The sequence below is a fragment of the Aspergillus affinis genome, assembly GCF_023601865.1.
Source record: "Aspergillus affinis strain CMG 70 chromosome Unknown NODE_42_length_251493_cov_91_322052, whole genome shotgun sequence".
In the NCBI taxonomy this organism is placed as follows: Eukaryota; Fungi; Ascomycota; class Eurotiomycetes; order Eurotiales; family Aspergillaceae; genus Aspergillus; species Aspergillus affinis.
This window is the reverse complement of record NW_026515823.1, coordinates 12,996-38,040: the sequence shown is the minus strand read 5'-3', so window position 1 is coordinate 38,040 and position 25,045 is coordinate 12,996. Positions and strand designations below refer to the sequence as shown.

The window sequence follows — 25,045 nt, the reverse complement described above, 5'->3', positions numbered from 1 at the left end:
GAACAGTATCACTATTGTGTCAGAATGACTGCCAAAACCATGGCTTCGCGTATGCGCATGACTCGCATGACTTATGTGTCTGCACCAGCGAACATCGTAGGGATGACCCTCAAATCAAGACTAAGTGGCTCAAAACGCTACCAGATGGAGAGAAGATTATTGGTCGAATCAGGGCGTTCCTGAAGAAAGCATACCCTACCCCAAAACAGCCTGTATCGACTACTCTAAGCACTAATTGGAAGAGCTTCGAACATCGATTTCTAGAAGCCTTTCAGCCTATAGAGTATAACGTCACTGAATCTGATATTGACCAGTATTTTGATCAGCACTGGTTTCGAAAGAAGCCAGAGCCAAACTGAGTTTATACTGAACTAGTAGAAGGCTAACAGACTTGAATTTACTTGTATGGCTAAGGTAGCCCAAGATCATCTTGCTATACCAGCAGCAGAGGTAGATATCGAGAGATTATTCAATGGTAGGAGAGATGTACTGGGAATTCGACGTTTTTCTATGAAAGGCAAAACTCTTGGGACGCTAATAAGGCTGAAAGATGCTGAACGTTGGAAGTCTGAATAGTTAAATAGTTATAGTTTTTATAGCGTAGAATAAAAGTTATGAACTGTACCTAGAACACCCTTCGTGCGAATCCAATGGGATGCAGTGGCCAGGGTTGTTAAGGTTATGGCTGTCTGTATGAGCAAACCCCTACTTGAATACTAGATATTAGTTCGCGAACCTGTTCGAAAATTCGTGCGGAGCGGTAGCTTTCAATATGATCGAGTACTCTCTTAGCCGCGAAAGCAAGGTCTTCTAATGCTTTGAGCTGATTCTTGCCTTTGCTTAGCGCTTAGAAAATTTGGTTTTCCCCGCCAAGACCTGGCACCGAACCATGGTTCGGGCGCGCAACCCCCACAGCTGCTATTTTACCCGTTGAAATACCTAGGGATCAAACGGAAGCTGTCGAAGTAATTTGAAGTTTGAACTAGGGCGTGAGACCACGCAGCAGTCTCGGGTTTGGATGGGTAAGCGAGGTAGTAGCTTTAGTTATGCGTGCTATACAATATGTCCTATGGGCATGCAAATTCTTTGCCAAGCAGGCATGGTTTGGAGTGCATAGAGCGGTGCGATCACCAAACACGCTCGGAAGACTAGTTGCCCACCCAGGAACAAATATGGGGGTTTTGGGTGACAGTGACGGTGGAGGTGCCACAACCAGCACACGAACTCGTTGGGATCTCCTTCTGATCTTTGCAACGAAAGGATTGGACACTGTCTCTTAGTGAACCCGTCGGATCTAGCGCCGGTGGAACGTCCTGCAAAGAAATACTCATGGAAGGGGTATTCACTGTACGATAAGGGCTACAACGTCTCAGCCCAAGCTAGTGTTACCGTGCAGCCACTGTTGATGGCAATAATGCTCTATTCCTGATTTCTGAGCATGAAGAGTAGAAATTCGCGGCCAAAGACCGACTACTCGAGGACAGGCAACTTCTATTGATGACCTCCCGAGACTTGGATTAGCCAATAACCCAACCAGAGACCTCTACCAAACGCCATACTACTATGAGACATCGACGAACATGACAGCCCAAAACAAGAGGCCATACGTAATATGAGGCTTCTCTGAGGACTGTCTACCACCTAGAACAGTAATTTTGGGCCTAGACCAGTCATGGGTCAAGTATGAGGGCCTAAGTCTGCGCCGATGGCACAAAGGCGGAACCATATCATCCTCAAACAAGGCTTCGTCTGTTCTTACTGACCAGCTCTTTCATTAAACTAACTATATGTAGAAGGTCGATCAACATTGACTACTACCATGATCTCAATTCTTCATGGTCTCCAATATGCTTGGAATATCAGCGAAATAAAACTCATTCAATGTCTCTCGCCACAATCTTTCAATGGTAGTGTTTCCTTTTGTCGTGTATAGAAGAGCAGGGAACCTAGAAGTATATGTTAGAATCACACAATATCAGAAGGAAAGGTAGGTTCAACTCACGGCCGGATCTCCCAATCCATCAAGAAACACCCATGTGATTCTTTTCCTTTCACGACAGTGGCATCCAAATATGCAGAAGCACCATCCGTTACCGTGCGAGATATCGCAAGCAGCGCCGGAAGAACTAAGCCCCTCACAATTTTGGGCACATCGCGGTTTAATCCCGTCCCCCTGGTCATTCCTGGATCCACCAGGTTTACGACCACATCGTCTGCGGACACAAGATCGACGAGTTTGTAGACAAACATTTGACACAGCACTTTTGACGTACTATAAGTCTGCATTCCCGCACTTGGGCCAGTTTTGGTGTCATCGAAGGATTTCAAGAGGGGTGACTGCTGGCTGTTCGAGAATTTTGACAAGAGAGTGGTTCCTGAGCTAACAATAGACAGTCTGCCTGGAGTTCCTCGCGGAGACTTGCTTTTCAGAATAGGGAGCAGCAGAAAAGAAAGAAGGATTGTTGAAAGGTAGTTAACTTGCATGGTCTCCTCGTGACCGGTGCTAGGGACCAGTTCGAACTCGCTCTTTGACCGCCCAGCGTTAAGGATAGCGATGTCTAGGCGTGGTAGCTCACTCTCCGCACGCTTGACGAATTTTTGAATTGAATCATATGAGCACATATCTAGCATCCACACCTTTATGGTGGCATTGGGGTGCTCTGCTTGAAGTTTTGAGGCCGCAGCTTTCCCTTTCTCCTCGGAACGTACAGTAATGATAAGGTAGGACAGGTTCAATGAGAGAAATTGACGTGCGGATTCGAGACCAAGGCCCTGGTTCCCTCCGGTGATGATGGCGACCTTTCCGGAGAGATCGGTATCATTCGGTGGGAACTGAGCCTTGTGAGATAACTGAGACTTCAAGAAAATTGGCCAGAATGAAGAGGCTAGAGGCGGTATATCTTTCGAACTCATTATGACCAGGGTTGTACAGTATTGTGTAGAAAATGTAGAGACTTTGGAGAGGAGCAGATATATATAGGTGGACGGAGATACTCTTATCCCCCTTAAGGCCGGGGGGACTGGGACAATTCATGCTGCGCAACCTTCCGTATCCTTGGTCAACTTGAGAAAGGAATGGAGATTTGGAGAGAACCGACATGTTGTCACAAGGTTCATAATCAACACGACGTCTATTTTTAATATGCACTGTCCCATTTGGTCCTAGCGGGCTGAGAATGCATTATACTAATCCAGAAGGAAGGATGAACCTTACTAAATAAGGAATAGTTGATCTACTAACGTTACTACCCTTGCAAGGTTTCCAAGAACCACGTATTTGTTAAATATCCGCCACCTTCCTGCCACTAAACTCTTTCGTCACCTTTTTTTTATTTTCTTTTGACGGGGATAGCTTACACATTAATGCATTGCCCAAAAGGAGTATCTGTTGTATGAACGATTTTGGAGTGGAAACTCTCTTGTCCCCTCTAGCCTGATGGAGTCCAGTCGAAGGGCCCCAAAACGGCAACGATGTGCGAGGTCATGCCCCGGTAACAAGATTGACCTTCAATTCGTCAACGCCAAACCGGATGATCAGAACCAAAGGAAGGAAACAAAGGCAATTGTTCGAGCAAATGCTGCCCACTTTCATTGGCGTCACAATCGGCCTCCCCAAGATGAAGCCAAACTTAAGCCGTCGAAGCGTGGTACCGTCTCTCGTCAAGTAAAGAGTATCTCACGTCCCTTATGGCCGATGAACAGCACCCAACTCGAGGCCGGTGCTAGCCCTTTCTCGACGTATAACTGTAACTTCCCTACGTCCTTCATTTACCATTGCGTCGCATTTAGTACGTGGTCAGCTCCTATCGATATCTCACGGCTAATGCTCTCAAGATGCCGAAGTTATTCTTCCCGCTCTATTCCCTGACGGCGCCAACAATCACAACATTAGAGCGAGCCTGATACAGATGTCAATGTCAAACCCCCATGTGTTGCATATGTTCATGACGGGAGCTTTGGCCAATTTGCAAGGAACTCCTGGGACTACTCATTCTCATCGGATTGCCCTCGACATGTTTCGATCCCGCGCCGAGATTGTAAGAAGATTGAACATTGCTATCAAAGATCCGGCAGAAGCTTGCAAGGACACCAATATCTTCGCTGTTGTTGCACTGGCAAAGACTGGGACGGTTCAAAAAGTGGAAGTGCCACGCATGACGCCAAAGCAAGGTCCTTTGAAGAGTCTGCAGTTATTAAACTTATTGGCATTGTCGGAGATCGACCCAGTTCATTTAGATGGACTCTTAAAATTGATCGAGCTAAAAGGTGGATTGGAAAAGATTGAAATCCCAGGGCTCGCCGCTCTCATCTCACTGTAAGTCGGCTGTGTGTACGCTAAGCTAGGCTAGAGCTGACAGTGCGGTAGAGGGGGGCTTCTAGTCGGTACTCGAGGTTGCACTGCACCACGATTCCCAGTGGTGACGCTGTCGTGCCCGACGAGAGAGTTTATATTTCAGGGTCACGGAATAGGCTTCGGCACAGACCAGGATCTTTATATGGTCTTATCAATGTTGAAAAGCTACACTATCATGATTGATGATTTCTGCGAGGGTCGAAACATCGTAACGGCTTCTGTGTTAATTGATCACAGGAATACGACGCAGCATGCTTTGCTCTCACTTCCGCCGAGGGTGGGCAGGTTTGAGTGCTACAGGCTTGCAGCTCTAATCTACAGTCTCCTTGTGACATTTCCGCTGCCGTATTGTGTCGCGCCGTTTAAATGCCTAGTAACGCGATTGAAGACAGCACTAACCGATTGGGATGGTGATAATCATATGCTGCTTTGGGTTCTCGCAATGGGAGGTGTTGGAGCAACGGGACTGGATGAAAGGGCGTGGTTTATAAGAAGCCTTCAAGATGCTGTAATGAGGATAGGGGTCAGATCGTGGATTGAAGCAAGGGATGTCATAAATAGGGGACTATGGCATGAAGCAACAAATGATGGAGATGGTCAAGCTCTTTGGTTTGAGAGCAGAGTAACTGAATGAAGGTGTCGCGGTGTAGACCCCGCAACCACACTATAGTTACTGTTATTTACGCCCATTCTCGTCACGTCCATGGTTTCCATCAAAATATGCCTTATTACTTATGAAATTGAATGAAATTTGCCTGTTTCTTAGTAAATCACTACTGGTAATAGTATATTTCATCGACTAGTAGATCTTGCGATCATGTTGTAAAAGATAATAAATAATATAAAAGACCCACCTCTAAGTCCTGCAGTCTAGATATATATTTCTATAATGATATAGATCACTGTTATTTGAGCTTGTATTAACATTAGTTTATATGTTCACTGAGGGTTTTTTGATATCAAAATAAGCCCTTCCTGTTTATTAAGTGATGAATACCTTTTAATCACCTTCGTAGGCTTTTTCAAGCAAGTGAATGCCATGCTAGATTTGTTCGAAAGTCGGACTTGATCAATTCTTCAGAGGCTGATAGCTATGTATTTGGGTATTTGGGTAGAGTCCGCAATTACCCGCCAAGTACCCAACTACCCGTCAAATACCCAACTACCCGCATGATACAAGCCAATGAAAATGACTATTATCTATCTCAGTGGGGTCATTTACTGATCAATCAACATATTCAATCTAGCAAGGTTCGATGCGCGTAGACTCGCTGCCCCCGAATCCATTGCTACAACTCCCAAAAATTTCTGTATATCCTATTTTCTATCCTATTATCTTCTCTGCCGCTTTGCCTGCTCTTTATTATAACTCAAGGTCAAGAATCTCAGTTTTCTGACACACAGCTATCATCCTTCTATGATACAGATCTTACGGACAATATCTATCTTCCCTTATCCGATAACTTTACCCCTGAGCTTTCGTTTAGCCAGCAAACTGGAAATTTAGTTACTCTATCAACTACTGATCTTTTCGCTCGATCTCTTCTTTCAATACTATCTTGCCTCTAGCAGATCTGTCCTGATCGGATCAATACATACATCCTTTATTCTAACATGGCAAAGGATGACTATGTTCGATGATGGCTACAGACAGACTTTGGGGGAAAAAAAAGATCCGATGGGATGCTCGTGTCAGGAACCTTTCAGTAGGTTACCAGGAACCTCTCGGTATCTGCAGATACGTGACTCAGTCACTAATCCGCAGAGCAGTATATGTAGTAGCTAGTTTCCCGCAGAATTCGCTGCCTTCCATGCAGCTTATTCTTCGTTAATACATACCTATCTTTACGGTTTTGTGCCTTACAGCTCGCCACCAGGCTGAAGTTTGGAAGCACTTTGAACAGGTAGCTAAAGCCAGTGATGGTACACCCAAGGTCATATGCAAACGATGGCTTACGCGATACCTTGACAGCAGTAAGTGCCTTATTTTTTTTTACGTTAACTGATTTACTAATAAAAAGTAGGTATTATCCCTACAATACCTCCTCGGGCATTCTGGAAGGAGCACCAACATGAGTATCCCCTTCTTGCCAGTATGGTACGTGATATCTGTCATTATTGCCGGGGCTCTTTGGATCTTACAACTATACAGGAGCTGATGATGTTTACATGTACATCAAAATTTGAGATTGAGGAGGAAATGCTAGCTTTGAATAGAGAGTATCTTACCAGAGATGACTTGCAGAAAACAAGTGATATTCAAAATGAAGAGCAGGATATTCAAGTAGAACTATCACTTGATCTAATCAGTGATAATAAAGAAAATAAGTTTTTCCCGGAATAACCTATACCTGTACTGTCTGAACGTACTGCAGGCAAGCGGCGAAAGAGTATTGTATCTGATGATGAAGCTGATATTCCATTACCTGATATTCAGCAGCGCCTATCAGGGAGGAACAGGAAGCGTCCACGGTTTGATAATGATCAATATATCTCACATTAGTGAAAATGTCAACTTATTCGAATAATCTGAGTTACTTTATATATATTGTATTATCTGAGGCTTTGAGCTAGCTAGAGTGCTTGACTTTTTGTAAACCAAATACCTAAAAATACACAGTAATTGGCATAAAATATGCAAGTGACGAGCTCTCACTTTCATCTACCTATTTGTACTGTTTGCTTGGGTATTTGGGTACCCGGACTCTAGATTATAATACCCAGACCCGACCCGCGGGTAACATCTTGGACCCAAATACCCGCCAAGAACGGGTTTGGGTACTTGGGTATTGGGTAACCCGCGGGTCCTGGCGAGGCCTACTTCTAGCTGCCTTTTTAGGCTAGATTGCTTATCATTCTTCATGTATTTAAACCACCGTTTGCAGCTAGATTGAAAGAATCAGACCTTCATCATTCGATATTCCTAAGTGTACATTACTAGCAATTACGCCTAGAGAGACGGCTCACAGAGATTCCTTAAACTTAAAAGGTAATAATATCTTTAACTATCTCCGTTTAGGCGAACTTCCTTAGGCAGAAAATATGACGTTCCTCTGTACCGGGAAGATCCCTGAGCTCAGGTGACATTGCATGCCAGACTTGAGAACAGTCAACCACTAGCGATTAAACAGGGCAACTAAATAGATTCATCAAAACCCATAATCATCAATCATAACGGGGCGATCGGGCAAAACAGACAGCTTTGAAGGTCCTATTTCAATATCGATAAACAATTAAAATCCCGGCAGACTATGGCATTTGCTCCGGAGCACTTGCTCTGCGACCATGGTCCTTGCGCACTGGCAGAGCGGCTTTGCGTAGTGCCCTTTGAGCTCGTTCAATCGGGTAGTTGACAGGTGACTCTCCTCCGGTGAACACGAGCAAATCATAAAGAAATGCGCCGGTGGCACCACCGGTCAAGGCTCCCAGCCATGGCCCATAAAACCAATACGGGTCAGTGAACAACTCGGCACCAAACCCCAACCCCAATAAAACAAGCCGGGGGCCCAGGTCCCGACTGGGATTGAAGGCTGCTCCAGTCTGATCGGCAAATGTGATACTCAAGAGAGTGATCACCAACCCCAGGATGAGGGCATTCATGCCAGCACCAGGTGGCGCGTTCTGATCGTCGCCGAGAGCGAGAACCGCAATTGTCAAGAAAGCTGTGCCGACGAATTCAGTAAAGAAAGCAGTTGGTGGCCCAATCCAAGGGGCGCGCGGACCGGTCACAAAGCTATTCAGGATGCCTCCTTCAGCGCTGGTGTCGAGGTATAGCTGAATGGAAGGGTAGTACAGAGCGTAAGCAGTCATGGCGGCAATGACAGCCCCAAATAACTGAGCCGCAAAGTAGCCTGGAATCTTGCGCGTTGGGAAGCCGCGATAGAACCACAGGACGAGGGTGATGACCGGGTTCAGATGGGCTCCAGATACACCGCCGGAGATGTAAATGGCTAACATGGTGGCAAAGCCCCAGGCCCACGCAGTTGTGATGGGATTACCTGCGTTGGCCAAAGTCACGGCAAGATCGGCGCCGAAGCCGAGAGTGAGCTGCACGTACACAGACAATCCCTCGGCCAAGGCCTCACGGTATTGAGTACGAATGACGGACCAAGTTGTGTGATTATTGTACACTTCTTCTTCGACTAACCCCTCCATCAACGGGTGCAGGTCATCGCATTTTTCTAGTGTCGTGAAATCAAGCTCGTCTGGTTCGTCCACCAGGAGAGGATCAGTCTCTTGGAGGCCTTCTGACGGTTGATTTACTTCCTCCTCTGACGGAGTATCGCCTTCTGGGACCGTGGCGAGGTGTTCTGGTGGCAGGGCCCAGGTGGAGGCGCACCTGAACCGACGAGGGGACGACGACAATGAGGCCGTATCCCCTCGCAGGATCTTATTAGCCAAATTGGCCTCGCGCTGGATGCGAGCATCTTCAACCTGGGCTGCAATCTTCAGTGGGTTAGAAGTTGACACAATGCGGCCTTTGGTCAACTCCTCAGGGTCAACGTCTAGGCCGGCCCGATGCGAGCGAGCTGCCGGCCATGGTGCCTGTTGATGGGCCTGTCGCAGCTCGTCTAGCGTGGGCACCATGCCGGGTCTCACGACGCGCGGCAGAGGCTTCGCCAAACTCCAAACTGGTTTGGCATCAACTCCTTGCTCATACTCGGGGTTGAGCTCGACATAGCCGGGCTGGACAAACGGCTCGTGAGCCAGACGCATCTGGGGCGTCTCGTCGGACCCGGCCAAGGTGAATGGCTGTGTTCGGTCTGCCAGAGAAGCTCGACCGCCTATACTGGGAACTCCGCTGCCACTTCGGCGCCGTGGCATAGGCTCATCCCATGCAGATATCCTCCTTGTGGGAGAGATTAGTCGATCACCGATCGGTGAGACTAGGTTCTCGCTGATTGCTGCTGACTGCTCGGGTTATTAACATACGAGCTAAATATCATGGGGACAGTTGGAAGGGTATCTTACCCTAGCTCTTGGGCGTCCTACATCGTCTTCTGCCATTTTCATGAATCTACTCTAGCTGTATCACCTAAATATTTGTTTGAGGTGAAATTCGAAGGAGATATCTAATAACGTTCGCCAGGAGAAAGAGAGCGATTAAAAACACCCAACAACCAAAGATCAACCAACCCCGCCTAGTCCCGTGAACCCCACGATAGTCGAGCTAGAAAGATTCAGCAAGTGAAGATTGCAGTTCGCGCCCAGTGGGTACTCACTACTGCTGAGCGCGAATCGCCCGGTGTTCGAGCTTGACATCATGCTGCAGGCCGGGTTTCCTGATCGGGTAAACCCGTGGGTCGATTTGGCACTGATTATTGGGTGCTGAACGGATCAACGGATCGACAATCAGGATATTGGCGATTCCGGTGGTGTTATCAATGAATGTACTCCGTAAGTAGTCAGTGACGATTGTACGAATTGAGTGTTTTGTTGAAGGTTATGCTTCTACTGGGGAAGGTGACCTCATTTAATATCTTCGCCCCTGTTCAATATATGCATTGCCTAAAGGAGCTTGGTGATCCCTCTCAAGTGATCCCTCTCAAGTGGTCTCTTACGTTCTCAAGCATAAAAGTAACGCGACTGGAACAACAAACGAAGGAATAATCAGTGCAACGTCTCCCGCGACGAGGATGTACGAAGCTCGAAGTTAATCACAATTTCGACTGTGCCTTGGGTCGTCGTCCCGTATCCACCTCCGTCCACCATGGGAAGTTCGGCGGCGCGTCTTCCTCGAGCGTGGCCTTGAAGTTGGGTTTGCGTTTCTCGAAGAACGCCTGAACGCCTTCATATTGGTCCCTGCGGAAGTCAGCATCGCTTTTCAACCCCCTTGCCCAGATCAGACATAGCAAACAGAGAGAGAGAGTCGAACCGTCCACTGAACATATGATACAAGACCGCTGAATCGACCAAATGCGACTCCTCGGCGGATGCAGGGCCCCTCCACATCAGTTGTCGACTGAGATAAGATGCCATGGGACTGACATTCTCCGCGATGTCAGTTGCCAGCTCCAACGCCCGGGATACCACTTGGCCAGCATCGGGGTAAGTTTCCGCAAACAGGGACCCGAAATGTGGCGAGGTCGGAGGGAACACTCCGCCGGTCGTGAGCAGATACATCGCATGCGAGTAACCGATCAACCGGGGCAAGAAAAAAGAGGAGCTTGATTCCATCGTCAGACCACGTCTGGGGAACACGAATCCATACTTTGCCTTGTCGCAAGCAATTCGGATCGCGGCCGGAAGAGTCATCGTCATCCCCAGTCCGACAGCAGAGCCTTGCATAGCTGCGATAGTGGGCTTTCGGCATCGATGGATAGCCAGGGCGAGACGGCCTCCTCTGGAGTATTATTAGCCACTTTGCTTCTTCATCCCCGTTAGATCACTCTGAGCGACCGGCAAAAGCAAATCTCACGTATCACGATGATCCATAACTCTCTCCTTCTCGCCCTTGAACCCGCGCTCTAGATCTGCGCCCGCACAGAAGATCTTCCCGGCGCCGGTCAGCACCACGACTTTCACGCGTTCATCCACATCGAACATAGGATAGATCTTCTCAAAGTCATCCATCATCTCGATCGTGAACGCATTATGCTTTTCGGGCCTGTTCAGCGTCACCACAACCACGGGTGTAGCCTCAGGGCTGCCTGGCGGATGATGCGAGACTTTGACATGGGTAAGGGTGAGAGATTCGTAGGAGGTGGGAATAGAGACTGGGAGTGGATTTGGGATCATTTTGAATGTCTAGACTTGTAATGTTTTGTTTTTTCCAAATTAGAAACGAAGAAGGGGTTTATATCTGGGGAAAGTCCGGGGTACTCCTCGGTTCTCCACTCGGATGAGAATATCACCGTTCACTAATCATATTTCAGCGGGGTTGTCGGTTAATAGATTAGCTGATTATATTGGATATACCTGATAACAATATCCCTTAACAAATTACATGGAATGAGATCATTTAATCAGACTAGTCAGACCTTCCCCGAATCAAACCGACACTAGTTAAGTATACAACAAGGACGCAAACAACTAAAACTTTGAAAACATCGTCTCCCTCTGCGCCCTGACATCCAACTCCTGAGTCCAGGTACTCCTCGGCTGCTCGTGGAGATACCAATAGACCTTTGCCAAATCCTCCGGCTGCATCAGATACCGATCTTTCTCTTTCAATTTCTCCTCGCCCTCCTTCTCCCACCTCTTCCTCACCACCGACCCAATGATATCGCTCTCAACCGGCCCATCCACAAGGACATGAACCGCATGGATGCCACTTGCCTGAAACTCTCTCGCGACAATCTGCGCCAGCGCCCTCAACCCAAACTTCCCCGGCGAAAACCCCCCTAACCCAGGACTCCCTCGAATAGACGCGGTGGCGCCCGTGAAAAGAATCGTCCCCTTCCCAGCTTCCAACATATCCGGAATAACAACCTTCGTGGCATAATACGCGCCCATCATATTAATTTTCACGAAATCCTCAAACTCCGCCGAGGGCGTCTCGACCAGGCTTCGCCCACGAATGCGTCTCGAGCCAGCGTTATACACTAGGACGGAGACTTTGCCAAGATCGGACTTGATGGCCGCGAAGGTGGCGATGATGGACGATTCATCGCGCACGTCGGCGACGTAGTATTTTGCGCTGTGCACGCCGTAGGCGGCACGGATGGAGTCCTGGATGGTGACGAGCTTGGACTCGGTGCGCGCGATTAGGGCTACAGAGAAGCCTTTGGCCGCGAAGTGGCGGGACACGGACTCGCCGATCCCTGGGCCGACGCCGACGACGGCGAGGACAGAGCGGTTTTGAGGGTTGAGAGTCATTTTTTATTGTTGGTGGTGAGAGAGATGAGTGCTGATGACTGGAGTTTGGTGAGGATGAATGTGGGGATGGAGAGGTGGTTAAGTATGGAAGTTGAGGTGGTTGGCGATGACGATTTGTTTAGCCGAGGTTGCGTTGATTAGTCAATCGCGGATTTGTCGAGAGTCGGCGATGCGATTAGTAGTTTTACGAGATATTCCTCGCGAATACTATATCACTGATAGTAGTCAAGGAATAGACAGAAGTGGTGAATATAGCTTGTTGATCCAGTTCATGATCAAATAGTTACGGCTTTATATATTCGCTGAGAAGTCCGTCTATAATGTATACTGAAGATTAGAACTGGGGACAAGTATTAAACAATCGCATAATTAGATGAATATAATTATGAGGAAACTAAACATTAAGCAAACTAAGAACATTAAAGAACTACTCCCTATGCTCTCCCCCACAACTCAACCTGCTGTCTCACTACATCTCCAACCTGCGCCTCCATACCTAGGAACTCCATTCCCAACTCCCTCCTCGCCTTGCTAGTATCAATAGTATACGGGCTCTCTTTCTCCTGCGCGTCTTTCAACCGCAACGGAAAAGCAGGAAACTCCTTCTTCACGAACCCCGCCACCTCAGCCCAGGTGCTCCCCTCCGCCGCCAACAAATACGATTCAAAGCCCGTGATCCTTTCATCCAGCGCCTTGACATGCGCATCCGCAACATCCCGTACATGAACGCCCTTATACTGACCCATCAGCGGCTTCTCGGCGGCAAGACTCTGAAACAGCATCCCGTTCGAGCCGCCCAGCTCGGTCGCGGAGTCTTGGATCAGGCTGCGTCCGAAGACGAAGACGGGGTGCAGCGTGACGAGGTCGAAGGAGGGGCGATGTTCGGCCACGAAGTCCAGCGTTGCTTTGTACGAAGCGAGCTTGCTCGCGTGATACTGGTCAAATGGGGCCAGGGAGGACACCTTCTCAGGGTCGACGGTGTAGTCGATTTCGTTTGTTTCTATGTGTGCGGTTAGCATGAGACCCACGTTCTTGGCCTTCGGAGAGGAGTGTAATAGAAGGAAACAAACCCCGAATAACATCCACGCTGCCCATTCCACCCAGCGGAGCCAACGACAGCACACTCGCCGTGATAACGACCTTCTTGACCGACGGAACTTTGACTGCGGATTCCAGGATCGACACCGTGCCGCGAACCGCAGGCGTTAAAAGATCCGCGGCAACGCCAGGTAGAGGTGACGCGACGTGTAGGATATACTTCACATCCTGCAGGGAAGCATCAAACGCCCCGGAAACGGTGATGTCGGGCACAACGGAGAAGTCCAGTTGGTCGTGGGGAGCGAGAACTCGGCGCAGCTTGTCGGCTTGATTGGGCCGACGGACGACGAGACGGACTCGGTATCCCGCGTTCAGGACCTGCAGAGCGACTTGAGAGCCGATAAAACCGGTAGCTCCGGTGATGAGGACAAGGGACATGATGGTTGTTGGTTTATGAATGTTGTGTACATACATGCAAGTGTCAATAGTAGTAGTTAGGGAAGTTGACTGGCAACAACGCGGTTTAAATACCAGCATGGTCGCGTCACGACGAGACAAAGGCTGACAAATGAGGTTCGAAGGTGGTGGAACCGGAAGACAGATTGTAAATCATTGCATTGGGGCGTCAACTCTTCCTATTTGGAGATGAAAAAGTTCATAGCGATCGGAATGGAATCAGCCTGAGTGAAGCCCATCAACCTTGGTTACATAACGACAGATGCTGATATAACACATACATAAGAATATCTATGCTCTACTCCGTACAGTAATATCTATGCTCTACTCCGTACAGTAATAGTAGCTTGTATACGAGGGATGCAACTGTTTCCTTTCGAAATTGGAAATCTCATGAAATTAAAAAGAATTTCGTGAAATGAAAATCCCAACTTTTCACTCTCAAATGCACTAGTAATTAGTGGGATCTACTACTCCCTAAATAAACATCACCATATTTCATGAAAGATAATGTGAATTTCAAAATCTAAACATCCCTAATGTACACATAGAAGACTGGTGTTGAATAATCCATAGATCACTAATCAATAAAGATAATCAAAATACGGGTGGCGACCCACAAGCTTAATTCATTTGGGCCCTGCATTGTCAGCTTTATGATTAGTGATACTGACCCCAATTATGCCTCGGATCGATCTGGATGGCGCTATAGGATATAGGAATGATATAATATGCTTATCCCCGAGTGAATCTCACCCCAAAATAGCGCGGAAATCATTTAACCTTATCCAGACTCACTTGACATTTCGAATTCTATAAAGTGACAAATTCCCACTCGACCGCACCATACTCAGAAACAACGAGACGATTCCATAAGACTATATTTGCTTGAAACTGATTTCATACAAGAACCAAATAGACGGAGCTGCGGATCAATGAAAAAGGAAAAGGAAATTCGGGCGAATGGGAGACTTACGGGACCGGTTGAACCACGCCGATTCGAAGCAGTTATTAATCCGAGACTCAACGAGTACAGTACTTGAAACACCGAAGAATCGAGCATTCGAACATCTAAGACACAAGTGTGCTCTGGATACCGCATCCCCGTCAGAGGGTGCATAAACAGATACCTGGATAGATGCATGAGACGCTGCCCAAGGGGATCAGGGGCTTTTGTGATGGGTAAGCACAAATGCGCGACACACGGGAAGTGCCCCATCAAATATGATGAAGTGAATTGAGAGGAAACCTGATGAGAGAATGGAGAAGTATCATGTCAATTTCATTAAGTCAAAATATTAGATGAGGCATGGCATGCCCGTTATTAAATCAAATTGTGAAGATCAACGGGCCAGCCCATAAGAAAAAGAATCGTAATGTCATGAATCATGTAAATTGTCAAGGCAAATTCAAGCCCACATTGCGGCGCGAAGAGCCATTTCGACATCGCGACGGCGAAATCCTGGTGCGCGTCCCAGACACAGCGCTTTGGTTATTAAAGCTACTGGTATTAGTCAAAATCAAGAGAAACAAAGAGAAATAATCTCACCTGGAATGAAACGTGCAACGTTGATAGTGAGTGGAGACGGCTTTGATTGCGGCTGCGAGACGAACAAATGCACATTCTTTTCGCGAAGGAATCCCTCGAGGTCCTGGATATCAAACCACTCTCCGTCCAGCTCCTGCCGGAACTCTGGCGAGATGCGGGACAGTGGGTCATTTATGGTTTCCCATCGGTTGTAACGAAGTGGGTACATTTCAAGGGCCGATTTTTTAGGAGAGGATCGAGGATAGTGTGATCCTGCGCCACCCAGGTAGAAAAAAGGGACTTCTCTCCACTCGTCCAGTCGGCTCTGGCCTACCTTGGCGTGTAGCGCAGCCTGAAAGTAGGATACCATGCGCGTCCGGTCCATCACCGTGAGGAGTAGTTGGAATGGCCGTTTCAGGCGATCCATAGACACCGCAGGATTCGCCAGAACCAGATACGCTTGGTAGAGACAGGCCATGTGCAAGCGTTCCATAAATGCAGATAGTTCCATGTGGGACACTACAATATTCTCTGACGGCGACGAACTGTCGGAGCTTGCATGCGGGGAGCACACATAGTCTTTTACCTCCGACAGTGCGGGAGACAACGGATTCGACTTCAGCTCCGGGGGGATGGAGTTGCTGGTGCCCTGCCCCGGGGAGGGCTGCGACTTTTCGCTTCCAGGTGACATCTCGGGAAGATCGTGATCCTCACTCGCTTCCTTGGCAAGATCCAAACATGTCTGGACCGTCTCACGCAGGTGCCCGGTCAGATCGGCATGCGAGGCTAAAACACCGGACTGAACGAGTTCGTCGCTGAATGAGATCACTGTGGTACTCATCTTCTCCATCGCTGATTCTAACTGTGCGATGCGACCTTTGAGAGATGAAATGTTGGCTTCCTTGCGGGATCGGTATGCGCGCTGAGCTAGACGAATTTGCATGCGACGTCGCTGGATTCAACCCGTCAGTGGAAAATTCAAAGGTGGAATATATATCATGCCGGGTCAACACACCTCTTCCGGATCCTCGCCCAACTGACCCTCCATGTTCTTGCGCGGTCGACCGCGCTTTCTCGCCGACGCCTCTGGGGTGGTCGTCTCGGTACGCTGGCGTTTGGGCTTCTTCTTTTGCGGTTCGGTGGGCTCGGGGGGAGGCGTGGGATCGGATAGGATTCTTCGAGCCGCGGGGAGCTGGCGAGGAATGGCGGGTTGTCGAATTTGGCCGTCGAGAGCATAGCCGCCATATACCGGGACCTGGGCATACGGATCGGGGACGCGCTGCCCTTGCGTGTAGAACGATTCGGGAACGGGATAGGAAGAGGCCGACAGCAACGACATTAGATTCGAGGTAGCTAGCGGATCGTCGGCGAAAGACGGACGACTGCGAGGGGACAGCAAGGGCTTCTGATAGACGTCATCCCAAGGCAGCAGAGGGCCGTCGGAGTCGGATGTCCCGTCGTACTGCTGCAGCGACATGGGGCCGTCCATTGCGATAAGGGAGGTATTCGGGTTCATGTGAGCTGGATTCAGATGGATGCGATAATGCGACGATGAAGGACAGATCACCGAGCAGAGACGAAAGGAGCGAAGATGCAGGCAGACGAACCTGACGACAGCGGCCGAAGGATGGATTCACGCCACAACGGCCGGCGTTAACGCATCCCCGATCCTGCCAACCTTATCTTATGGGGGCATGTGTCAGCTATGCACCCATTGTGTCTGCATAAGGGTCCCGCTAAACCTATTCAAGGTATACCTCGGCTCGGGATGTTCACTAATCATTTTTCATGGTGAAAATTCCGATCTTACGATTAGTGATCCCCCCTTAAAAGAGGGTCCAAGACCCAGATGCATGCGATGACATGACCGGATGACACAAGACGGACTGAGTATTCGGTTCTTCACAAATCCGCCATAATGCTTGTTGTGCAGGTGCTGCTGGCTGCTGGCTGGCGGCAGTGTGGGTCCCCGTCATTATTCTTAGACTAAAATAGCACATCGGACACCCTAAGACTCGTATAATTCTCTATTTATGCATGACAACAGTCTGATGTATGTGGAATCTTGAGACCTACCTGTGCGTGTGACTGCACAAGTTGTATGCCAGACAGGTCTTGCAAAGACAAAATCATTCACACTGCCATCCGGCATTTGACATAATCGCATTAATTACTCCATAGGGCAGTTTACGACCGGTTCCAGCGGTGAGAACCGTTCGACACCAACCTGGACCGTGGAAAAGTCCCTGCGTCAAGGTCGGGTCTAACCGCATAGTAGGGCCTCTATTCCCGTGAAAGCGAGCGTAGAATGGGCTCATGTGTGTTGAATTACGCTAGGCTAGCAGAGGCCATAAAACACAGGGATACTCAATACTACGTAATGAGATTGTGATTAACCTTTCAAACAACTGCTGGCCCCAGAGCCACCGGACATATGACCAATGGGCCTATTGAAAGAAGGTATGCAACGAGCGATGATAGTTTTGAGTGGGTTAAATCAACGAAAATCAAGTTCTTGCGTATATGTAATACTTAGGGAAAGCAACTATAACTCGACATATTGTGCCTTAATAGGTTTAATTGCCTATGCAAAGGGTTTGGACCGGGCACTTGGCATGACTGCGTATCATGATGAGCCCGAAGTTCTGAAGGTGCTACTTGACCATGGCGCTAAGGTTACCGAAGTCGCCGTCCTGGGTGCTTCGAACTCAGAGAATGTTCCGATGCTGCAGCACTTACTAGACCATGGCCGGGATGTCAATTCACTAGCATCACAGAGCCCAGCCCTGAGGTACTAGTCTACTTATTGCTGCCACCTTGAAGAAGAAAACTGAAGAGAAATAACATAGTTGAAACTCTAACTCTATCTGTAGGCTGGTTGTCTCGAACGAAGAATGTACGCGCTTTCTCTTGGAGAATGGCGCCGACCCGAACCTCCCTGGATGACGTGGGGTCAATAGCCAGTCAAAGCCCTGAATACGAATTGGTCTAATTTCCCTCTTGTATCACATGCTATCCGTGACTAGAAGCGAGCCGCTGCACGAGGTTACATTTTGTACTTCTTGATTAGACTGTTGGGTTCCGGAATATAGGATTCCAAATCAGAGTTCAGCTCCCCATTGCCACGCAAAAGCCCAAGCTCGTCCTCGAATAGTGCGTTTCAGAGATTAATGATATTTGAGCAGAAATGAAAATTTGAATATCAAAAGTCAAAAATAGAACAAATCAAGAAGACTGGGAAACACTACTCAGTGTTGGTCTTCGCTGCCAACAAAGAGACAATCTCCATCTCATCTATTTGCTCTGCCAATTGCGCTGCTGTTTGGCCTTCTTTATCCAGAAGCGATGCATTCGCTCCGAATTCTAACAAGCAAGAAACAACATCTATCCCTGCTGGGCAGGCCGCAAGATGCAGCGGGGGCCCTCTAGATGTTGACCTATTAGGATCCAATCCATGTTCGAGAAGTAACTTTGTGGCACCAAGGTCTCCTTCTTCCCATTTGATTGCGCTCAGTAGAAGGTCCTTATTAGGTTTCTCAGTGCTATCTGTTGGTAGCTTTGCTCTATACGAGACAAGAAGTTCCATGACTGCCACCGGTGCGGGGCCAATAGCAGTCGACAGCGGCGTAAATCCTCGACAGACCCCTCCCCCCTAGTTTGAGTTACCGCTGCTAAGAGCATTGCAGGTAGTCTTAGGTGACTGGGTAATATAAAAAAAAGTTGTCGCAGCTCTCGTGCATGGAGGCCTGTCGCGGAGACAAGGGTCCCCAGGTCCAGCAAGGCTGAGAGCGTCAGTCATGTCATTAACTGTCGGAATGACAGCAGTAATTTCCCGACACAGGGACTAACTCCACTAAACGAGCTAGATTAGACGCCACGACCTGATTCTGCCTTGCTAGTATTAACAGGTCCGGGGTTAGCCAGTACCTTGCCCGGACGGCTGTGCGACTTACTCTCCCGAGCACCCCAGTCCCTCAATATACGCCCACCCAAAAGATAGAGCGGCTCGAAAGTGGGCATGATGGGCCACTAAAGATAACGAAGGCTAATCTAGAAATCCAGATCATATCGGACGTTCGAATTGAAAGAGAAGGGCCAGCAATAACTTCTCTAAGCCAATTTGTGATGAGTAGCATTAAAGTGATCAGGACTCTATAAGAGGCTGTCGGTATCCATAGCTTTGACTCGGTTGTAATATCAATCAATCTACTTGAGAATATCTACTTCCTGATTTTACCTTTCCCAAAATGCGTCTTTGTGGCTTCTTTTTTCCGTCGTTTCTGTTTCCAATGCCGACCCGTCAACCCTTTCGATTGGTGACCTTGCTCAGTACTCGCCGAAAGCAGTAGGTGCCCCATAACACGATGGTCATAAAAGAAAATTTCTGACAATTTTCTCAGAAACAAACATCATCCTTGGGCGGAAGAGCCCTTGACATCAGGGACACAGGGAATACCGACGACGGAGTAGACGTTTACTTCTCCCCAGAACTTCGCGATGAAGTCAAAGAGGCTATCAAGGAAAGCTGCAACAAAGTGGACAGTGACTGTGTCGAGTCTGTTCAGGGTGTGATTCGAGTTCCAGATACCAAGATCGAAGCACGCCGAAGACCCTACTGCGTGGTAGCATCTTCGGTGCTATTGTGGCATTACTGTGTACTCTCTGGCAAGCGCAGGATCAAGACGCAAGAAAACCCCACAATTCTCCAACGTCCCTTAGAGATCGTCATTGATCCGTGCTATTTCGGGTCATTTGTGGTGGTTTGCGCTGTCGTTGCCGTGGGCCGGGTTTCCCGTGGGCCTCGGGGAAAAGAATCCCACGGCGCCGTGGAGTTTTGTAGACATCCCCTAATTATTGCCTCTTTTGCAGGTCTTAAAATCTCCTGACGTGCATCATGCAAGTGCTATCTTACCCAAGCCTAATTCAGGAATTTTTGACATTTAATCCATTTTGTGCTGTTAGGTGGCCGTAATATCACACATTGGAAGCAAGCAGAAACAATGGCTCCCTCCTACGAAACCATATCTGGCACCGACATCTACGGCCCCGGGACTTTCATTGACAAGAACCCTCTGCCGGTCCCCGAAGATGCGAGTCGAGTCTTTGAATATCTTGCCACCCAGACGCCCTTCTTCAATCAAAATAAGTCGGCATGGGACACGGTCCGTTTCGAAGGACAGCCGGATCCGATGATTCCTGGCCCGATCAAAGCCCCCGTGGTGGCTGCTGCGCTGCACGCGATGTGTGGTGTCGTCGCCAACGAGTTGCTTGAACTACGCGATGGAAAGCCCTTGAACGATAGTCGAGTCACAGTCAACACCGACCACGCCGGGCTTTGGCTCGGATCGACATTCACCACCTCGATCGACGGGTCCGATATTTCGACACTCGCGCGGTCGGGCAAGCTGAGTTCTCTTTTTGATCGAGACTTTGAACAAGGATTTGGACAGGGTATTGCGGGACGAACAACGGCGATCTACCAGACCAAGGATCTGAGAGTTTGGTACCAGCTGCATGGGTCGTTAGACGCCAAGAAGACGCTCGAGTCTATGGGAATCGACAGCTCTGTCACGTTCAAAACCCCAAGCGAGTATTATGACTATATTCAGAAACACGTCCACGAATGGAGCGCCGACGAGCTCGAGATGCATAATGTGCGACATGGTCTCTGTGGAAGCATCTGCTATACTCCGGATGCATGGAGAAAGACAGAATTTGGCAAACAACTTGGAAAGCATCCACTAGTGAACCTGACTCACGAGTCTTACGCCTGCCCCACGCCCCCGGTCGCATTGCCGAAAGCTGTCACGGATAGAAGGCCTCTGGCAGGCATTAAAGTCCTTGAGATGGTTCGCATCATTGCAGGGCCGACTATAGGCACAATCCTCGCTTCTTTTGGAGCCGATGTGATCAGGGTGAACTGCAGCAGACTTGCAGACCTCAACGTAAGTTTTGAGTTCGGTCATCATGAGTTTTAGAATGAAAACTTACAACCTTTCAGGTCTTGCAGCTCGTTCTCAATGCCGGCAAAAGAACGGTTGATCTCGATATTAGAAAGCCGGACGACATGGGCCGCCTGCATGAGCTTCTAGCTGATGTGGACATCTTTGTTCAAGGTTTTCGTTATGGCTCGCTCGAGAGAAAGGGTCTCGGGCTCCTTAGTATGCTAAAGCTTGCTGCGAAGAGAAACAAAGGCATCATTTACGTGGACGAAAATGCTTACGGTCCGGACGGGCCATTCGCCGAGCGCCCTGGTTGGCAGCAGATCGGCGACGCCGCGTCGGGTAGTTCATACATCTTGGGAAGGGCACAAGGCTTCCCAGACGAAAAATGTGTACTACCACCACTTCCCATTTCTGATATGACGACCGGGCTTGTGGGTGCTCTTGCTGCTATGTTAGCCGTTCGGGAGCGCGCAGTAAACGGCGGATCTTACCACGCCACCAGCTCCTTGGTTGCTGCGGATACAATTGCGCTGGAGGAAGAGGTTGGTCTCTACCCACCAGAGGTTGTTCACCGAACGAATGAAAAGTTTGGTTTCGTTCCCATCATGCCGGATCAGTTCGTTTCCGAGATTATGATCCAGGTGATTGATGGGTGGAAGAAGGGGCTTCCAGGCTATCTGGAAGATAACTCGCCGCTCATGATGACCTTTGAAGAGACGGTGTGGGGACGTCAAACACTGCTCAAGCCTGTTGTCAAGCTTGGCGATGCCGAGGCAACTCCGACGTGGACCACTCCGGCTGTTCCTAACTGCTACCACGATCGCGACATACTGTGGCTTTGAGAAAGGAACACAGATTGTGCAATACGGGGACTGGTTGTGAGAAGATTTTGTAAATATATCATTTGCCGTATATATAAAGTGGGAATCTCGAAAAAGGCTCTCTAAGCACCAAATGATGGGTCGTAAGAGTCTGGTGAGCTTTCGTTGCCTGTTCCGGGGGCTAGTGATGAACCGCTCATCATGTCTTGCCAGTTCCAAAACGGAGGAATCGACCATTGCCAGTTCATCATTGGATCTGATGCCAAATCAAAAAGGGCGATGTCGGTATCCGAGGGCTGAATGTCGACTGTGCTGTCGTTTAGACACTCATGGTTGGTTCCTGGGCCAGTGGATAGGTCAACATTCATGCCACCTTCGGCAACCAGACTGCCGGACTTGGAGTGTTCGGAGGCGTTGTAAGGATTCCCTGTGTTTGCGTTTTCTACCCGCTTATGGCGCCCGTTTGGGTCGTGCTTCAGTGCCCTTTTGCTAGCAGTTTCAAAATCAAAGCATACCCCGAGAACATGATCAACATATGTCCCAGGTTCTTGCGCAGAGATCTCGGAAAGGTATTTTACTATGTCGCATATCAATGAACAATCATGTTCGGCCTTTTCATGGCTTGGGTTCATGAATATTCCAAGCGCCAACGTTCCTGAAGCTGCAGCTGGAAAGTAAAGAACGTTCCTTTATGATGGTCAGCCGTTTAACGAATGCGTGTTGTCAGGCTACAGTGGTAAACTCACCATTGATATGAAGACCCAAAGGATCTGGCGTGCTTGATCAGCCCAACTGCTGAGCGTGCTGAATCAAGTGATGCAACGACAGTCTCTGCTGCCTCCACTTCTATCGGTGGTATTATACCCCGGTTCGTAGACGGCTGTCCTGCAAGCATACAAACTCGATAAATATTAGCATAGCAGCAGAGAAAGGCCATTTTGAGGCGTAAGATATGCCGATCAAGCGGGGTTTGGGAACAAGCTGAGTGTGAGTCAAAAGCGACGGGGAAAGATTTCTTCCACTGCAGCAGAGCGTCTTCGCACGCCTTGATCTCTTTGACAATGATCGCTCTCGGCCGTTGCTGAACCGTGGCGGCGTATAGGTGTTGATATACCCGTCGCTGTACTAAGGAAAGCTGTGATAACAGGCGAAAGAAGTTAATTGGTGTGTCTCCTATTCTCGAAACCCCCTTGCCGTCAAAAGGATTCTCGGGCGGCAGCGGTGTGTCGTAATCATGCTCATCCTGGGCGGGCGGACGACCGACACGCAGGGAGATGTCTGCGTCCAGAATGAAGGCTATCCAAAAGGTCCGCCGCCTTTCCTCGATTTCGGGTGTCGTCAATCCAAAGGTAAACCCGCGATGTAATCCAATTGATTGGGCCAAGCGTATCGCGGCAGAGGCAAACATGAACAAGGATTGAGGATTCGGTGTCCCTTGAAAATAGATTGCCAACCCTAACATGGCCTGCACAGTAAGCAAGTCTGCAGCACGCATGAAGAATTCAACCGTAACATTCATTGCGTTTTTGATATACGCCAGAGACAATTGCCAATTCTCGCCATTTTCATCTGCAGCTTGGGCTCTTTCTCGGTAAGCGAATGCCAAAACAACATTAAGTGAAGCCCACCATGAAGGACTTTCGTCTGGATTCCAGGAAAATTGTCTCTTTAGTAGTCTCATGAATGACGGTTTGTTAAACAACGGAATTAACTGATTGAATTCCGCAAAGTATTCCTCCACTAGCTTCATGGTGACGGGTTTGCTAGGTAGTGGTTGAGAAACACGCCTTTCAAAGTCATCTTGTAGAGTTCGAGGAAACCAACTGGTCAATTGCCATCGTGTTGGGCCTTTTCTAACGGCAGAGCGCAGCTTGCGTATCTCCGTGTCGGTCCCAAAACGGCCCGCCCCGTGGGCTGCAGCCACTGAGAGCCCCGAAGAGGCGCCTTTACTCACGTTAATCTTCATTTAAATCCGGTGGCATATTGCAGGGCTTCGAGTCGGAACTCACCGAAAAAGCGCATTCTACCATCTCGACCATTGATAACGTAGGATGTTTGATCAATCCCACTCTCGTAGTCCGTACTGCCAAGATCTTCATCGCCGGTGTTGTCAGGACATCCCGGGCGGGAATTCGAAGTACCTGTTTGGATCGGATTGATCTCAGACAGGTCTCTCGCGATGAGGGTGTCTGGATCGGACGTAGATAGGCTATCAGCATTCAACGGGCTGTCATGCCGAGCTCCTGATGGACTCTGACGCTGTAACTGCTCCTCCATACTCTGGACGCGTCGCTCTAAATCTGCAACATAAGCACTAGCGACACGTTAGCGCTACTGAGCAAAAGCGGGCCTAGTTCAATTACCGGCTGGACCGATTTGGCTCTTTGACGGTATCCTGAAATATACAGGAGAAATTGAAGGCATGGCATGAAGAGCAAATCGGTCTCTGTCCGTCGCACTTTGTTTTCTTTCGCCGGCACGTGTTGCAAGCCTGGGTGTGTCAGTCCGGTGGTGATGGTGGTATGGATCCTTGCTCCACGCGTACCTTGGCACGACGGACCGTCCCAACTCGCGATGACTGCGATCCGGCCATCTCGGAATATCGATATGGTTCTACAGAAATGAAGTTGAAAGGCTAGACCGTTGATGGATTCAGAAGGGGGAAGGGTAATGGGGCCACATTCTCATCCGACGGGCCGAGGATGAATGCATCTTATCGATAGCTGACTAAATGGTCACAAAATCAGTCATTGAAGAATAGTAACAACAATACGGAAGACAATATAATCCTAGGTGAGATTTTGCTGGATTCCAATGACCGGTCGCATTGCATTGAGCGATGTAAGTAGTGATGAATCGAAGGATCCGCGGATGTTGCCTGCTAGCCTGATCTGGAAATATATCTGCCTTGGTGCCTTGGCCTCTGCTGCCTGCTGCCTGCTGCCTTGATATATTTTGGTCATGACAAGCAGCCAGGCCTCAGGGTGTGTTGAACGCCCAAAATTTGTCGGCCTTCAGTTTCCAATGTGATATTTAAATTAAATCATCCCTCGAATTATTGGCAAAGATTTGAAACTGCCTCAAA

General features: G+C 48.7%; 8 protein-coding genes across 8 annotated transcripts; 3 read left to right on the top strand and 5 right to left on the bottom strand.

Annotated features, from left to right (window-relative positions):
* Nucleotides 1-1,825: 1,825 nt before the first annotated feature.
* KD926_007346 (uncharacterized protein) lies at nucleotides 1,826-2,913 on the bottom strand (the record flags this gene model as incomplete). The annotated part of the gene is made up of 2 exons (XM_053100190.1): nucleotides 1,826-1,946; nucleotides 2,003-2,913. The coding sequence occupies 2 exons, from the start codon at nucleotides 2,911-2,913 to the stop codon at nucleotides 1,826-1,828; spliced, it is 1,032 nt and encodes a 343-aa protein (XP_052956057.1).
* Nucleotides 2,914-3,436: 523 nt separating this feature from the next.
* KD926_007345 (uncharacterized protein) lies at nucleotides 3,437-4,645 on the top strand (the record flags this gene model as incomplete). Its single annotated transcript, XM_053100189.1, has 4 exons — nucleotides 3,437-3,788; nucleotides 3,835-4,315; nucleotides 4,367-4,499; nucleotides 4,592-4,645. 4 exons carry the CDS (start codon nucleotides 3,437-3,439, stop codon nucleotides 4,643-4,645), a joined length of 1,020 nt encoding a protein of 339 aa, XP_052956056.1.
* A 6,741-nt stretch (nucleotides 4,646-11,386) lies between these two features.
* On the bottom strand, nucleotides 11,387-12,172 carry KD926_007343 (NAD(P)-binding protein; the record flags this gene model as incomplete). Its single annotated transcript, XM_053100188.1, has 1 exon — nucleotides 11,387-12,172. One exon carries the CDS (start codon nucleotides 12,170-12,172, stop codon nucleotides 11,387-11,389), a length of 786 nt encoding a protein of 261 aa, XP_052956055.1.
* A 434-nt stretch (nucleotides 12,173-12,606) lies between these two features.
* On the bottom strand, nucleotides 12,607-13,648 carry KD926_007342 (putative oxidoreductase; the record flags this gene model as incomplete). The annotated part of the gene is made up of 2 exons (XM_053100187.1): nucleotides 12,607-13,172; nucleotides 13,243-13,648. The coding sequence occupies 2 exons, from the start codon at nucleotides 13,646-13,648 to the stop codon at nucleotides 12,607-12,609; spliced, it is 972 nt and encodes a 323-aa protein (XP_052956054.1).
* Nucleotides 13,649-15,075: 1,427 nt separating this feature from the next.
* Nucleotides 15,076-16,710, bottom strand: KD926_007341 (bZIP transcription factor; the record flags this gene model as incomplete). Its single annotated transcript, XM_053100186.1, has 3 exons — nucleotides 15,076-15,167; nucleotides 15,216-16,146; nucleotides 16,210-16,710. The coding sequence occupies 3 exons, from the start codon at nucleotides 16,708-16,710 to the stop codon at nucleotides 15,076-15,078; spliced, it is 1,524 nt and encodes a 507-aa protein (XP_052956053.1).
* A 402-nt stretch (nucleotides 16,711-17,112) lies between these two features.
* Nucleotides 17,113-18,140, top strand: KD926_007340 (uncharacterized protein; the record flags this gene model as incomplete). The annotated part of the gene is made up of 4 exons (XM_053100184.1): nucleotides 17,113-17,155; nucleotides 17,376-17,450; nucleotides 17,769-17,985; nucleotides 18,068-18,140. The coding sequence occupies 4 exons, from the start codon at nucleotides 17,113-17,115 to the stop codon at nucleotides 18,138-18,140; spliced, it is 408 nt and encodes a 135-aa protein (XP_052956052.1).
* A 2,054-nt stretch (nucleotides 18,141-20,194) lies between these two features.
* KD926_007339 (CoA-transferase family III) lies at nucleotides 20,195-21,981 on the top strand (the record flags this gene model as incomplete). The annotated part of the gene is made up of 2 exons (XM_053100183.1): nucleotides 20,195-21,139; nucleotides 21,196-21,981. 2 exons carry the CDS (start codon nucleotides 20,195-20,197, stop codon nucleotides 21,979-21,981), a joined length of 1,731 nt encoding a protein of 576 aa, XP_052956051.1.
* A 101-nt stretch (nucleotides 21,982-22,082) lies between these two features.
* On the bottom strand, nucleotides 22,083-24,553 carry KD926_007338 (uncharacterized protein; the record flags this gene model as incomplete). The annotated part of the gene is made up of 5 exons (XM_053100182.1): nucleotides 22,083-22,647; nucleotides 22,707-23,904; nucleotides 23,970-24,274; nucleotides 24,324-24,451; nucleotides 24,506-24,553. 5 exons carry the CDS (start codon nucleotides 24,551-24,553, stop codon nucleotides 22,083-22,085), a joined length of 2,244 nt encoding a protein of 747 aa, XP_052956050.1.
* Between the last annotated feature and the right edge of the window lie 492 nt (nucleotides 24,554-25,045).